Genomic DNA, 16,942 nt, shown 5'->3' with positions numbered 1-16,942 from the left:
CTGATCTTGGTAGCAAAGCAGGAAACCTAATTAATTAGCCTAATTAATTACTTGAGACAAAATGTGTCAGTTACTCAGAGGACAGTGTTTCCTGGAATTGAAACAAGGAACAATGTCCAGTGATTCTTGAAAAGAGCAAACTATGATAGTGTTCCTCCAACTGAAGTAACATGTGAATTCCTCTAAAAAGGAAAATACTTTTTCAGACTCCAAGAATCTAAGTCCATAGACCTCAGTGAAAAACTCGTCTTAGTCTTTGAAAATGTCTGTCCATTGTGAATTACTGTTATGGAACATGTGGTTTTTTTCTATATATAAATAATTATTTTTTATCAAAATGAAAATATAAACATTATCTGACACTTGTATATTCTTGACTTATTTGAGATCATGAACTCCATTTTATGAAACAGTCCTATAATAGACTGAAAGCATGCTCAGTAACTTTTACAATATTTGGATCTCATGGGGCCCTTTCCATATGGCATATGGAAGTTAATGGCATGAGGCCAGAAAAATGATTGTATTTGAGTGAATCTATGGAGAGTATCAAACTAGTTCTGTTCATATTCAGACTCTTCATCCTTCAGGTTAAATTAAGCAGTCTGTTTAATTTATTCCTTAGTGTTTTTTAGGCTAATGAAAAATTGGAGATAACCACAATGTCTTTAAACATAAATGGTTAATTTAAATACACTATATCCAAAAAATACTACACAGCCATTGAAACTGTCATGGAACTTACCCATAATTTATTCTTTTTCAATGCTTTATTGTAAAATTTTTATGATACGAAAACGTTGAAACCGTTTTACAGTTACCTCACATATGTCCACCACCTAGATTCTGCCATTAAGCATTTTATAATCTTCCTTTATCCCTTATTTATCCATCTTTCCATCCATTACGTGTTTTAAAGGCAAAAAGTCGTGTCTCACAACTGCATTGTTGTAATTTTTTAAAGCGTATTTGTGTATGCATAGTAAAGCAGTCTGGAAAGTTTTATATAAAGTTATTAGCCTTGGTTGTCTTTGGCTTATAGATGATTTTTGCTTCCCACTTAATTCTTTATTATATTGTTTGCATGTTTTATAAGGAGTGTGTGATATTATAATAAAAATTCCAGACATTAAGGCTGTTTTTCTTTAGCGTGACCAAAAAATGACTTTTTTACCAAGTAAATACATAGAGCTTGATTTTCAGCGAGTGAGTTAAATTTCTTTCCTTTTTCTACAGATAATGATGAATAATCCTCAGAACTTTCATTAACTATCAGCTGAATGAAAGCATTTAAATTTTGGTTCATCAGAATAACAAGCTTCAGTGGGAAATGTAGCAGTGTTTACAAATGAAATATTAGATTTCAGATGGGCATGCTGACTATATGAAAATGATGGAAAAACATGCCATTTTTCAATTAAGATTCTAGTTTTATATCTATTTTGTTTGTTGAGTTATAGTTACTTCTTACAGAATATGTAAGTCATCCAACCAAAGTTTTAAGACACAGTGATTCTGACTTGACTCAATGGCTTTGAAGAAGATGAATCATGTAGCAGGGTAACTTCGACTTTCAGCAGATGTCTTTGAGTTGGAAGAATTACTTCTGTTTTGAAAAACCTACCAACAGTTTTTTATTTATGCATTTAAACATGACTCTCTTTTTCTGTCTACTTGTCATCTCCAGCAATTCTGGGTTAAATAACCTTTTCAAGGGCTATATTTAAATCTTTATTTTTCAAAGATGGACCTTCCAACCTTAAAACATATTTTCTCAATCCTTTTTCAACCAGTGTGTCTCCTGAACTAGCTCAACCAAAACAGGATACCGAAAGAGTCTTAGAAATCATTGAAAGATTTGATTATGAAAGAATAGCTAACATGTATTTCCTGATAATTACAAAGTTGGTTCATTAGTTCCATTTTTACTTGAGGACCAGAACCAGGAAGTTTACCTTTAAACTTAGTCTGTGGACTTGAACACTGACCTAGCATATAGCATAAAGTTGCCCTTTTTGTTTTCAACTTTCTCTCATGCATGTGCTTTTTAATTTAAATGCAAAGGAGAAAGGAATCGTTTTTACTTTAACACTGTGACAATTTTGGTAACTAGTATTCCAAAGTGGGGAAATGTTCACCTCTTTTAATTACATTATGAGATTTAGTTATATCATTAAGACAGTGGTCATACAGCTTCAGTGGCAGTATGCCAGGTAGTACATCATTAGAGATGTCTGAAGTTCAGATGCTTTTTGTAATAAAAGCAGAATATTGGAAACCCTGAGAACAAAACAGTCTGATTGACATAATATATAATTTGAACCATAAAATCTTATCTTGCAGCACTATCAGTACTCTGCTGAATTTATTATGTATATTATTTCTAACATCCAGAACTAAATACTTGATTTTTATATGTTTGTTTATTTTATGATGTTACTATTAAATTTTTATTATCGACCTGAAGTACACTGTTGGTGTCTTTTATTTATTAGCACTATATTCAATAGGGTGCTTTTACAAAGAACTTACAATTCTCGATCATTTTACCGAAGATTTCCTTTTTTTTTTTCAATAGAAGAATATCTGAATTCTATACTATAATTCTCTACAGTCATGAATGATGAGAATGATTTGTGCATGAGTAGTTTTAAATTCTTAACTAACCTCGAAAAGCAAGTGGCAGTAGAACACAGTAGAAAGAATTGTTTAGGCATGTTTCAAAGGATGTCATCTATAGGAATAATGAATAGGATATGTGGCATCTTCAGTCAGTTGGTAGTGGGTGGATATAGGCTGTTATTACAGAAATGTCTGTACCAGTGGGAAAGAGGGTTTTTATTGTTAAATATGGTCTGCTGTAGGTGGTATAGAAGTCTTGAAGCATCTGTAGATTCATAGAATGATAGAGCAAGCAATAGCCATCAGAATAATTTACTGTTACCTGCATTTCATATCCAAGGGCACTGCATTGTCACATGAATAAATTCACTTATATAGATGGCTACAGTCAGATCATTTCTTGTCTTTACCCTGTGCTGTTAGTTACACATTCTTTTAAAATTTATCTCCTCTAAAGAGTGATAAGAAATAGATTCAATAGGAAGCAGTATACTTAGCATTAATACATAAAAGAACTCTATGGAAATGTCCTGTTTCTGGGAATAGCACACTGTTCTAATTTACCTTTCTGTTTAAAACATCACATGCATGCATCTCAGTTCAGTTCAATTCAGTTGCTCAGTCGTGTCCGACTCTTTGCGACCCCATGAATTGCAGCAGGCCAGGCCTCCCTGTCCATCACCAACTCCCAGAGTTCACCCAAACTCATGTCCATTGAGTTGGTGATGCCATCCAGCCATCTCATCCTCTGTCGTCCCCTTCTCCTCCTGCCCCCAATCCCTCCCAGCATCAGAGTCTTTTCCAATGAGTCAACTCTTCGCATGAGGTGGCCAAAGTATTGGAGTTTCAGCTTTAGCATCAGTCCTTCCAAAGAACACCCAGGACTGATCTCCTTTAGAATGGACTGGTTGGATCTCCTTGCAGTCTGAGGGACTCTAAAGAGTCTTCTCCAACACCACAGTTCAAAAGCATCAATTCTTCGGCTCTCAGCTTTCTTCACAGTCCAACTCTCACATCCAGACATGACCACTGGAAAAACCATAACCTTGACTGGACGGACCTTTGTTGGCAAAGTAATGTCTCTGCTTTTCAATATGCTATCTAGGTTGGTCATAACTTTCCTTCCAAGGAGTAAGTGTCTTTTAATTTCATGGCTGCAGTCACCATCTGCAGTGATTTTGGAGCCCCAAAAAATAAAGTCTGACACTGTTTCCACTGTTTCCCCATCTCACACACTAGCAAAGTAATGCTCAAAATTCTCCAAGCCAGGCTTCAACAGTATGTGAGCCAAGAACTTCCAGATGTTCAAGCTGGATTTAGAAAAGGCAGAGGAACCAGAGATCAAAATGCCAACATCCATTGGATCATACAAAAAGCAAAAGAATGCCAGAAAAACATCTACTTCTGCTTCATTGACTATACTAAAGCCTTTGACTTGTGGATCACAACAAACTGGAAAGTTTTTAAAGAGATGGGAATTCAGACTACCTTACCTGCCTCCTGCGAAACCTGTATTCAGGTCAAGAAGCAATGGTTAGAACTGGACGTGGAACAAAGAATTGGTTCCACATTGGGAAAGGAGTACGTCGAGGCTGTATATTGTCACCTTGCTTATTTAACTTAAATGCAGAATACCTCATGTGAAATGCCAGGGTGGATGAAGCAGAAGCTGGAATCAAGAATGCCAGGAAAAATAATCAATAACCTCAGATATGCAGATGACACCACCCTTATGGCATAAAGTGAAGAGAAAGTAAAGAGCCTCTTAAGGAAAGTGAAAGAGGAAAGTGAAAAAGTTGGCTTAAAATTCAACATTCAGAAAACGAAGATCATAGCATCTGGTCCCATCACTTGATGGCAAATAGATAGGAAAACAATGGAAACAGTGATAAACTTTATTTTCTTGGGCTTCATGATTACTGCAGATGGTGACTGCAGCCATGAAATGAAAAGATGCTTGCTCCATGAAAGAAAAGCTATGACCACCCTAGACAGCAAAGGTCTGTATAGTCAAAACCATGGTTTATCCAGTAGTCCTGTATAGATGTGAGAGTTGTACCATAAAGAAAACTGAATGCTGAAGAATTGATGCTTTTGAACTGTATTTTGGAGAAGACTCTTGGACTGCAAGTAGATCCAACCAGCCCATCCTTAAGGAAATCAGTCCTGAATATTCATTGGAACGACTGATGGTGAAGCTGAAGCTGCAGTACTTTACCTACCTGATGGGAAGAACTGACTTACTGGAAAAGACCCTGATGCTGGGAAAGATTGAAGGCAGGAGGAGACGGGGATGACAGAGGATGAGGTGGTTGGATGGCATCATCTACTCAATGAACAAGAGTTTGCGCAAACTCCAGGAGTTGGTGATGGACAGGGAAGTCTGGCATGCTGCAGTCCATGGGGTCCCAAAGAGTCAGACACAGCTGAGCGACTGAACTGAATTGATTCAAAAAAACTAAATAAAGTTGGCTTTTTATCCATAAATTAGCATGTACTCTACCCTTTATAACTTTATTGATGGATCTTTCAAGACTGCTTATGTATGTGTGTGTTTCATATACACTTGAAAACAGGTGAAGTAAGATGATGAATTGAAAGGCTGGCACTTTGAAGAAAGCCTCAACCCCAGAGATGAGTACAATATTTAAGAAAAAGTGGGCACTTCTGACTGGATTATATGTCCAGTGCCTAACTCTTGGGTAGATCAGACTCATAGATTAAAGGGGCAAAAGTAAGGCCAAGTATCCATCATGTTGGAGGATCCTGTAGGAAATTCCATGTTAAGGTGAGGCTCCAGAAAGCTCAAGGAGACCCCCAAACTCAGGGACTGTCAGAAGACAAGAGAAAAGGACCAGAGATCCCCTCAAAGTTGTAGCCACAGACTAGCCCTTGATTGCTTTTGTATCTTGAGCACCAAAATTTGGGTGGATTGGGGAATTTAGATTCAAACATAGTTTGAGGTGGTTCCCAACTGGTACTGGTCCATGAACCTAGCAGAACCCATTCCAGCGGCTCTCTGAAGGAAGGCATATTTATTTTGTGTCTTGTAAAACAAATAAAAATGTAAGAGCAATGAATACAGAGTTAAGGATAGAATGGTACAGAAGAAATTAAGGCAATGTAAGTGGGAAATTACAGGAACAGGATATGCACAGACTTTAGATTTGGAATTATCAGAGATGTGTTGTTAAACAACTATACTTACTGCGTTTAAAAAGTGATGTAGATTTGAAGAACCAAATAGAATTCATTTAAATGAAAAATACAATAATCAAAGTTTTAAAAGTGAGTGAACATGCTTAGCAGTACAGTATACATGGCAGGAAAGAGAATTAACAAACTGGAAGCAATTATCCATAATAAAGCACACCTAGAAAAAGACGGAATGTATACAAGAGAAGGAAAGGAATTCAGTGAGAATGTTTAATGTATGTTTGATTAGAGTCCTAGAAAAAACAAAGGGGTAAAGTTATTCATAGAGAGAAAGGCTGAGCATTTTTCTGAACTATTGGAAAACTCTGATCCACAGATTGCAGATGAACAGTGAATTTCAAGGAGGATAGAGTAAGAGATGCATGCCGGGTGTCTTCAAAGTAAACCTGTAGAATAGAAGACAGGAAAAATCATAAAAGAAGTTGAAAATAAAAAGACATACTACACTTCAAAGGAATGTTAAAGACTGACTCTTGGCTTTTCAACAGTAGCAGTGAAACAGTGAAATGGTACCTTCAGTGGGCTAAATAATTGTCATTCCAAATTATGTAAATAATAAGGATGTCTGATAAATAGATAAAAATTAATTTTGACTCCACTGCTGGCCATAAGTAAAATACAGGAGATTTACCTTGCCACCTTTAATAACTCAAAACACTGGACAAAATACATGAAGCAGTGCTTGTCAGACAGTGGGTAACAGACAACAAAAGGAAACAAATGATTAAACCCTGTGATTGCCCAGGGTTACTGTATAAAAATAGGATGGAGGTCATACAAATAACTCTTTAAAGGGGACTCGTAAAAATAACTCCAGAATCTCCCTAAATTGAAAGTGTAGAAGTTAGAATTTAGAGCGAGGAAGCAGCCAGAATTTGCAATACAGAGTTTCAGAATGAAGAGAGTTACACAGAGAAGCAGTAAAATCCCCAAATATTTGGAAAATAAACGTATTTGTTTTTTAAAATTGAAATATTGTTGATTTACAATATTGTGTTTCTGGTGTACAGCAAGCTGAGTCAGATATAAATCATGGGATGGAAACAATATTTCTTGCAAATGGAAATGACGTGAAAGTGAGGGTAGCAATAATCATGTCAGACAAAGCAGAAGTTAAAGTCATAAAGATAAAGGACACTACATAATCCTAAACTAATCAATACAAGAAGAAGATATTACATTATTTAACATACATACCCCCCCCCATAGGAGAGCCTAAGTACATAAAACCAGTATCAATGGACTTAAAGGGAAAAATTGACAAGACTACAATAACAGTAGGTGATGTTAACACTCCATTGACATTCAACAGACAGAACTTCCAGGCAGAAAATAAAACAACAGAGATTGTAAATGAAACAATAGCGCAGTTAGACTTTAAAGGAGATTACATCCCCAAGCAACAGAACCCATGTTTTTTCAAGTATAGACAACATACTAGGGCATAAAAGAAGCCTGAACAAATGAAAGAGGATAGAAGTCATTTCAATAAGCTTTTCTGAACGCAACAGCACAAAAACAGAAACCACAGAAAGAGAAACAAGAAAAAATGATTACATGAAGAATAACCAACATGTTAATAAAACACCCAATGGTTGAATAATGAAACTGGGAAACTTAATAACACCTTGAGACAGTGATAGCCATATAAATATCTTTGGGATGAAACAAAAGCAGTCTTAAGAGGGAAGTTCATAGCAATAGAAGCCTTCATCAAAAAGTAAGAAAAATCCCAAGTAAACAACCTAACCTACCACCCAAAACAATTAGAAAAAGAATAACAAAACCTAAAATCACCAGAAGGAAGGAAATAATAAAGATCAGAGAGTAAATAAATAATACGAAACAAAGAAATAATAGAAGAATTGAATAAAACCAAGAGCTGGGGGTTTTTTTGTTTTGTTTTTTTGAAAGAATAAAATTAACAAACCTCTGGCCAGACTCACCAAGGATAAGAGAGGACCCAAAAAAGAAGTGAAAGAGACGAAGTAGTAACTGATAACTACAGAGACACAAAAAAATCATGAGAGACTGCTTGTAAGCAGTTATATGCCACAAAGTTGGACAACCTAGAAGAAGTGAACTAATTTCTAGAAAAAAAACAACCAGTCAACAACAAATCAAGAAAAAAGAGACAACAGAAGAGAGAGATCACTAGTAGTAAAATTGAATTCATAACTTTAAAAACTGCCAGCAAACAAGTTGAGAACCATGCAGCTTCACAGAGAATTGTAGCAAACATCTAAAGGAAATCTAATACCTATCTTCTTGAATTATTCTAAAAAGTTGAAGAGGATAGAATGCTCCCAGATTAATTTACAAAGCTACCATTATCCTGATACAAAACCAGACAAAGACACTGCAAGAAAACTACAGTCCAACAGAGGACTAATATCCAGAATATATAAAGAACTCTCAAAACTCAACAGTAAAATCAGTCTAATTAGAAATAGGTAGAAGACACGATAGATATTTCACCAGAGAGAATATACAAATATCAAATGTGTACATGAAAAGGGGCTTAAGATCCTTAGCTGTTGGAAATGAAAATTGACAATGAGATGTCACCACACACCTATCAGAAGCAATGAAATAAAAAATAGAGACACCAGCAAATGCTGATGAGGGTGCACAGAAACCAGATTGTGGATATCCTGTTGAAGGGAAGGTAAATTTGGCAGTTTCTTATGAAGCTACATCTGCCTACTATGCAACTGACCCAGATATATCAGGCATTTATCTAAGGAACCGTTAAAACATACGTTTTCTAAAAAACATATAGAAACTGCTCATAGCAGATTTATTTGCCATAGCCAAAATCTGTAAACAACCCAGAGTTTCTTCAGCAGATGAATGGTTAAATAAAACTGGTACATCTACCTCATGGAATACTACTCAGCAGTGATAGGAACACTACTGATACACAGAACAACTTGGATGACTCTTCAGAGAATTATGTCAATTTTTTTAAAAAGCCAATTTCAAAATGTTAGTTACTATATGATTCCATTTGCATAATATATCCAAAGTAACAAAAAACTTAGAGAAGATCATCAGTGTTCGTCAGGGAGTAGGAATGAGTGTGTTTACAAAAAGGCAAGTTGGTGGATGCATGTGGTGATGTGACTGTTCTTTATTTTGACTCTGGTGATGAATACATGAACATATATGTGATGAAATTGGAGATATACACAGTTGGTAGATGAGAACTTGGGGAAGTTTGAAAAAGAGATGGATTATGTCAATGCCAGTATTCCTGGTTGTGATATCGATTGTACCATAGTTTTGCAAAATGCTAACATTTGGTGTAACTGAATAAAATGTATCTAGGATCTCTATTTCTTTAAACTGCATGTATATTATAGTTACTTCAGAGATTTCAATTAGAACATAGTTATTGGGCTTCCCTGGTGGTCCAGTGGTCGGATGTCCAGCTGCCAGTGTGGGAGACATAGGTTCAATCCCTGGTCTTGGAAGACGGGCACCTGGGACTGCGCACCACAGCTCCTGAGCCCACACTCTAGAGCCCGCAAGCCGCAACTGCTGAAGCCCATGTACCCTAGAGCCTGTGCTCACAAGGGGAGCCACTGCGATTGGAACCCACATACCGCAACTAGAGAGAAGGCCCCACATGTTGCAACTTGAGATAGCCTGTGTACAGCAACAAAGATCACCACAGCCAAAAATAAATTAAAAAATGTAAAAAAGAAAATAATTATTATGACTATATTACATATGTTCAAAAAATAGATCTGGAAGAAATAAAAGACCCAGTGAAAACCTTGAAACCTACCACATGTCACATGAAAAATACCCTGAAGAGAATAAATGGCAGGTTAGACATTGCAAAGGAAGGAAACCATGGCAGTGGAAACTAGATTTCTAGTAATAAAACTGAGAAAATAATAGTAGTAATGATAAGAGCAGCAGGGAGCTTTGGAACAAATCCAAGTGGCCTAATTATGTCTAATTGGAATCTCTGGAGAAGAGAAAAAGGAGGAGATATAAAAAACATTTGAAGAAAGGGCTGAAAATTTTCCACGTTTGATTAAAACTGTAGAGAGAGATTCAAAAAACTCAACAAACCTCATGCACAAAAACTGTGAAGAAAATACACCATGGAACATATAAAGACACAAAATTTTTAAAGTACATTGAATGGTTATCTGAATAGTCTCAGAAAAAGTATTTGAGAAAATGCATTGCCTATTCTTAATAAGAAATCTAAGCATCTAGAAATACAAGGGAATTTTCTTAACTCGATAAAGGAAATCTATGAAAAAGGCCACAGCTAACGTGATATGTGATGAAAATTGTAATGTTTATTTCCATTTGACATACTGCAAGTTTCAGTTAGTACAATAAGACACTAGAGAAAATAGAAATAATCCAGATTGCAAGGAAGGAATATAACTTTTTTTTTTAACAAGTAGCAAGATTCTCCATGTAGAAAACATGATTAGATCTACAAAGTAGTTGCTAGAACTAATACATGAATTTAGAAAGAATGCAGGATCTGAGCTCAATAAACCAAAATTGACTGGTTTCCAATATTCTAGCAACAGTCAGAAATTGAATTTTTAAATCGCCCATTTAAATTGCATAAATTATTTTAAATACTTTAGAAATACATCTGACAAAGTATGTAAATAGCTTTATACCCTGAGAAGTACAAAATATCACAGAGAAACTTTAAAAGACATAAATAAATGTAGAGAGAAACTGGATGCCAACTATTCTCATTTCTCTTCAGAATTTTACTGGGTGGGGGGGGTCTTGGTGCAAAATATAAGAAAATTGGAAGTTTTGAAAAGAAGGAAAATCATTTTTCATAGATAGAACCCTTATGTGCGTAGAAAACCCCCAAAACTGAAATTTTTAGAATAAATGATTTTAGGCTCCTAGATTAAAAAAATAGTAAATTATATTTCTGTGTATCATCAAGAAAAATACAGAAAATGAAAAGTTCTATTTATGATAGCATTAAAAATATTAAGCAACAAAAGATATGTAATCCTCCAAAGGGGAAATTGTAAAATATTATCAAGAGTCAGGAAAATGAAAGTAATAGAGTACCACATTCATGAATGAGAAGACTCAACAGGATAAAAATGTCGGTTCCTACTGAACTGATATATCTATCGATTTAGTGCAATCACAATCTAAATCTGAATTTGTAAGGTCATTGTTGAATTTATATAAAAATAGAAAAGGCCAGATATAGTGAAGAGACTTTTAGAAATAAAAAGAGAGGCTAGTTGTTCCAGATGTCAAGACTTATTATAAAGTTATAGTGATTAAAATATGAGGTTATAGTGCAGAAAAAAATCAGTAGGCCAATGGAAGAAGATAGATATCCCAGAAACAGATTCATCTGTATATGGATATTTGAAATTCATAGAAGTGTCACTTCTGGATTATAGAGAAGAGTCTCTTATATAATTGGTGCTGGGACAGTGTATCTAATACAGCAAAGAAGAGAGGAAGGAGCAAAAGGGAGGGAGGGAAGGAAATAAGGAAGAGCGAGATGGAGGGAGGAAGGACATTGGACCCTGATTTACTCCATGCAAAGATCAATTCCAGCCAAAATATTAACGTGAAAAATAAAACTAAAGTTTTCAGAAGCAAACTCATGGTAGGGAAGAATTTTTAAGCAACTCTTAAAGTACTAATTATAAAGGAAAGATTGATTAATTCAAGTACATCAAAGTTAAGATTTTCCATTACTCAAGTCCTCGTCACAACAATCATAAGAAAAAGAAAGGTCTCCAGATTGAAAGGGAAGAGGTAAACAGTCATATGCAGAAGACATGATGCTGTATGTATAAAACCCTAAAAACTCCACACAAAAACTAATAGGACTGATCAATGAATTCAGCAGGGTAGCAGACAGCAAGGTAGCAGGATATGATTAACATGCAGAAATTGGTTGCATTTCTTTACACTAACAATGAGATATCAGAAAGTTTAAAAAAATCCTTTTAAAATCACATTTAAAAAGTTAATACTTAAGAATAAACAAGACCAAGGAGGTAAAAGGCCTATGCTGAGAACTATAAAACGATGGTAAAGGATTGAAGATGATTCAAAGAAATGGAAAGATGGTGCATACTCTTGGATTGGAAGAATTAATATTGTTAAAATGGCCAGACTAACCACAACTATTTACAAATTTAAAGTGATTCCTATCAAATTATCTATGACATATTCCACAGAACTAGAGCAAATAAGACTCAAAATGGCTTAAAGACTTATAAGACACGATATCATAAAACTCCTAGAGCAGAACATAGGCAAAACACTCTGGCATAAATTGCACCAATGTTTCCTTAGGTCAGTCTCCCAAGGCAATAGAAATAAAAGCAAAAGTAAATGGGACCTAATCAAATTTACAAGCTTTTGCACAGCAAAGGAAACCATAAACAAAATGAAAAGACAGTCTACAAAATGGGACAAAATATTTGCAAACAATGCAACCACAAGGGCTTAATTTTCAAAACATACAAACAGGTCATGCACTCAATAACAACAACAAAAACAGCCCAATGGAAAAATGAACAGAAGACCTAAGTAGACATTTCTCCAAAGAACACAGACAGATGGCCAAGAAGCACATGACAAGATGCTTATCATCATTAATTATCAGAGAAATGGAAATCAAAACTGCAATGTGATAACACCTCAGACCAGTGAGAATGGCTATCAAAAAGCCTACAAATAATATGTGTTCGTGAGGGTGTGGAAAAAAAGGAAGCCTCCCATACTGTTAGTGGGAATGTAAATTGGTATGATCAAGAGGGAGAACAGTATGGAGGTTTCTCAAAAAACTAAAAATAGAGCTACCACATGATCCTGCAATCCCACTCCTGGGCATATATCCAGACAGATCTGTAATTCAAGAAGATACAGGTCACCTCAATGTTCATAGCAGCACTATTCACAATACCCAAGACATAGGAAAACTTAAATGTCCATCAACAGGTGAATGGATAAAGAAGATGAAATGTGTATGTTTGTGTGTTTGTGTGTGTATCAGTTCATTTCAGTTCAGTTGCTCAGTCGTGTCTGACTCTTTGTGACCCCATGGACTGCAGCACACCAGGCCTCCCTGTCCACCACCAACTCCCAGAGTTTACCCAAACTCATGTCCATCGAGTCGGTGATGCCATCCAACCATCTCATCCTCTGTCATCCCCTTCTCCTCCGCTTCCAATCTTTCCCAGGATCAGGGTATTTTCAAATGAGTCAGCTCTTCGCATCAGATGGCCAAAGTATTGGAGTTTCAGCTTCAGCATCAGTCCTTCCAATGAACACCCAGGACTGATCTCCTTTAGGAGGGACTGGTTGGATCTCCTTGCAGTCCAAGGGACTCTCAAGAGTCTTCTCCAGCACCACAGTCCAAAAGCATCAATTCTTCGGTGCTCAGCTTTCTTTATAGTCCAACTGTCACATCCATACATGACCACTGGAAAAACCATAGCCTTGACTAGACAGACCTTTGTTGGCAAAGTAATGTCTCTGCTTTTGAATATGCTATCTAGGTTGGTCATAACTTTCCTTCCAAGGAGTAAGCATCTTTTAATTTCATGACTACAGTCACCATCTGCAGTGATTTTGGAGCCCCCCAAAATTAAGTCAGCCACTGTTTCCCCATCTATTTGCCATGAAGTGATGGAACCAGATGTGTGTGTATGTGTGTATATACATATACATATATAGTATGTCAATTTTATATTATGTTTATATTCAGCCATCAGTTTAGTTCAGTCGCTCAGTCCTGTCCAACTCTGTGACCCCATGGACTGCAGCACACCAGACTTCCTGTCCATCACCAGCTCCTGGACCTTGCTCAGACTCATGTCCATTGAGTTGGTGATACCATCCAACCATCTCATCCTCTGTCATCCCCTGCTCCTTCTGCCTTCAGTCTTTCCCAGCATCAGGGTCTTTTCAAGGGAGTCATTTTTTAAATATTTATATTCAGCCATAAAAATGAAAGAATGTGATTTGCAGCAATATGGATGGACCTAAATTTATCATATTAACTGAAGTAAGTCAGAGAAAGACACTTATATGTGTAATCTAAAATATGACACAAATGAACCTATCTTCGAAACAGAAACATTCTCACTGACATCGAGAACCAACCTGTGATTGTCATAGGATGGGTAGGGTGGTGCTGGAGGATTAGATTGGGAATTTGGGTCCAGTTCAGTTCAGTTGCTCAGTTGTGTCCAACTCTTTGTGACCCCATGGACTGCAGGACGCCAGACTTCCTTGTCCATCACCAACTCCCAGAGCTTGCTCAAACTCATGTTCATTGAGTCAGTGATGCTATACAACCATTTTATCCTCTGTTTTCCCCTTATCCTCCCACCTTCAATCTTTCCCAACATCAGGATCTTTTCAAACAAGTCACTTCTTCACATCAGGTGGCCAAGGTATTGGAGTTTCAGCTTCAGCATCAGTCCTTCCAATGAACATTCAGGGCTCATCTCCTTTTTGATGGACTGGTTGGATCTCCTTGTAGTCCAAGGGACTCTCAAGAGTCTTCTACAATACCACACTTCAAAATCATCAATTCTTTGGCATTCAGCTTTCTTTATAGTCCAACTCTCACATCCATACATGACCACTGGAAAAACCATACCTTTGACTAGACGGACCTTTGTTGGCAAAGTAATGTCTCTGCTTTTTAATACGCTGTCTAGGTTGGTCATAGCTTTTCTTCCAAGGAGCAAGTGTCTTTTAATTTCATGGCTGCAGTCACCATCGGCAGTGATTTTGGAGCCCAAGAAAATCAAGTCTGTCACTGTTTTCATTGTTTCCCCATCTATTTGCCATGAAGTAATGGGACCGGATGCCATGATCTTAGTTTTCTGAATGTTGAGCTTTAAGCCAACTTTTTCACTCTCCTCTTTCACTTTCATCAAGAGGCTCTTTAGTTCTTCTTCACTTTCTGCCATAAGGGTGGTGTCATCTGCATATCTGAGGTTATTGATATTTCTCCCAGCAATCTTGATTCCAGTTTGCGCTTCCTCCAGCCCAGTGTTTCTCATGATGTACTCTGCATATAAGTTAATTAAGCAGAGTGACAATATACAGCCTTGACGTACTCCTTTCCCGGTTTGGAACCAGTCTGTTGTCCCATGTCCAGTTCTAACTGTTGCTTCCTGACCTGCATACAGATTTCTCAGGAGGCAGGTCAGGTGGTCTGGTATTCCCATCTCTTGAAGAATTTTCCACAGTTTATTGCGATCCACGCAAAGGCTTTGGCGTAGTCAGTAAACCAGAATTAGATGTTTTTCTGGAACCCGCTTGCTTTTTCCATGATTCAACGGATGTTGACAATTTGATCTCTGGTTCCTCTGCCTTTTCTAAATCCAGCTTGAACATCTGGAAGTTCACGTATTGTTAAAGCCTGGCTTGGAGAATTTTGAGCATTACTTTGCTAGTGTGTGAGATGAGTGCAATTGTGCAGTAGTTTGAATATTCTGTGGCATTGCCTTTCTTTGGGATTGGAATGAAAACTGACCTTTTCCAGTCCTGTGGCCACTGCTGAGTTTCCAGATTTGCTGGCATATTGAGTGCAGCACTTTCACAGCATCATCTTTGAGGATTTGAAATAGCTCAACTGGAATTCCATCACCTCCACTGGCTTTGTTCATAATGATGCTTCCTAAGGCCCACCTGACTTCGCATTCTAGGATGTCTGACCCTAGGTGAGTGATCACACCATCATGGTTATGTTATCCAGGTCATTAAGATCTTTACCTGGGTCACCCTGGAGCCTGAGCAGTGTAGACCCAGGAGGCACACGCTGCCGTGAGCAGGGGCAAACCTAGTGGTGCATACACTGTGAGCTCTCCCCACACATGCCAGTGATATTTGTTTGCTGTGTCCCTCCCTCCCCACAACACAGCTGAACATGTGAGCCTAAATAAGTGACAACCTTCGCCTCTTGTGTCAGGGTGGAAATTAGACACTGAAGAAGAGACTTGCAAATAGAGGAACCCAAAATAAAGAAGACAGAACGTCTCTGGATATGACGGGTGCAACAGGTTAGAACCCTGTAGTTAACATTGACAGCATTAGAGGGGTCCTATAGAGAACAAGCACAAGCTGGAACAAGCAACTGTCTGAACCTGAACTGACCCCACATTACCCACACAGCTCCAGAGAAATTGCTAGATATATTTTGACTATTATCACTTGTAAAGTTTTTTGAATTTAAGTTTTTTATTACACCTTTAATTTTCATTTTTATAACCTACTATTATGAGATGAATTCCACCATGGATAGTTTATTGTTTTGAACCAAGTATTTCGCCCGGGGTTCTTTAACCTACACCAGCATTTCCAGTTATTTTCCAAATTTGGTTTCTGATAATCTAGTGAAAGATGACTGTGTGCTAAGAGCAGGAAACTTGTCTTATCCAACTTTCATCTTTGGGGCCTATTTAGGTTCTGATAGGAGTAAACAGGAGAATGTTGGATACCACCAAAAAAAGATATCCCACGTCTAAGGGCAAAGGAGAAGCCCCAGCAAGATGGTAGGAGGGGCAAAATCACGTTTAGAATCAAACCCCATACCCACCAGAGACACTTAGAGGGCTCAAACAAAACCTTGTGTGCACCAGGACCCAGAAACTCCACAGAGATTGAGCCAGAACTGTGTCTGAGTGTCTCCTGTGGAGGTCCGGGTCAGCAGTGGCCTGCCGCAGGGGCTCTGGGTGCAGCAGACCTGGGTACGGCGTAAGCCCTCTTGGAGGAGGTCGCCATTAACCCCACCATAGAGCAGCCAGAACTTACACAGGACTGGGGAAACAGACTCTTGGGTCCTGGAGGTGCAAATTATTATATTTAAGATCCCTAAAAAAGGAGATCATATTGTATAGCACAAGGAAGTATATTTGATATCCTGTAATAAACCATAATAGAAAAGAAAAGCAATGGATTTCCATTCCTCAAGAGACACCAGAATGGAAAAGAGAAGCCACAAAGTAAAAATTTTGATCAGTATTTAGAGTATATAAAAAGCCTTTATGGTCAATAGAGTTGATAAGATGATTGACCTCATTGATACATAAGGAAATGCAACTTA

General features: G+C 37.3%; 1 protein-coding gene across 4 annotated transcripts in view; it reads left to right on the top strand.

Moving 5' to 3' along the window:
* NEK1 (NIMA related kinase 1) overlaps window positions 1–2,466 on the top strand; it is a 130,696-nt gene extending 128,230 nt beyond the window's left edge. For all 4 annotated transcript variants that reach the window (XM_045164971.1, XM_045164970.1, XM_045164972.1 and 1 more), the window contains one exon: window positions 1,237–2,466. In XM_045164971.1, the coding sequence (XP_045020906.1) occupies window positions 1,237–1,250 (14 nt within the window). In that variant the 3' untranslated portion in view covers window positions 1,251–2,466. The remainder of the gene's footprint in view (window positions 1–1,236) is intronic.
* Window positions 2,467–16,942: the final 14,476 nt, after the last annotated feature.

This window comes from Bubalus bubalis, chromosome 3 (assembly GCF_019923935.1).
Source record: "Bubalus bubalis isolate 160015118507 breed Murrah chromosome 3, NDDB_SH_1, whole genome shotgun sequence".
NCBI lineage: Eukaryota > Metazoa > Chordata > Mammalia > Artiodactyla > Bovidae > Bubalus > Bubalus bubalis.
This window is presented reverse-complemented; position numbering and strand designations above follow the sequence as displayed.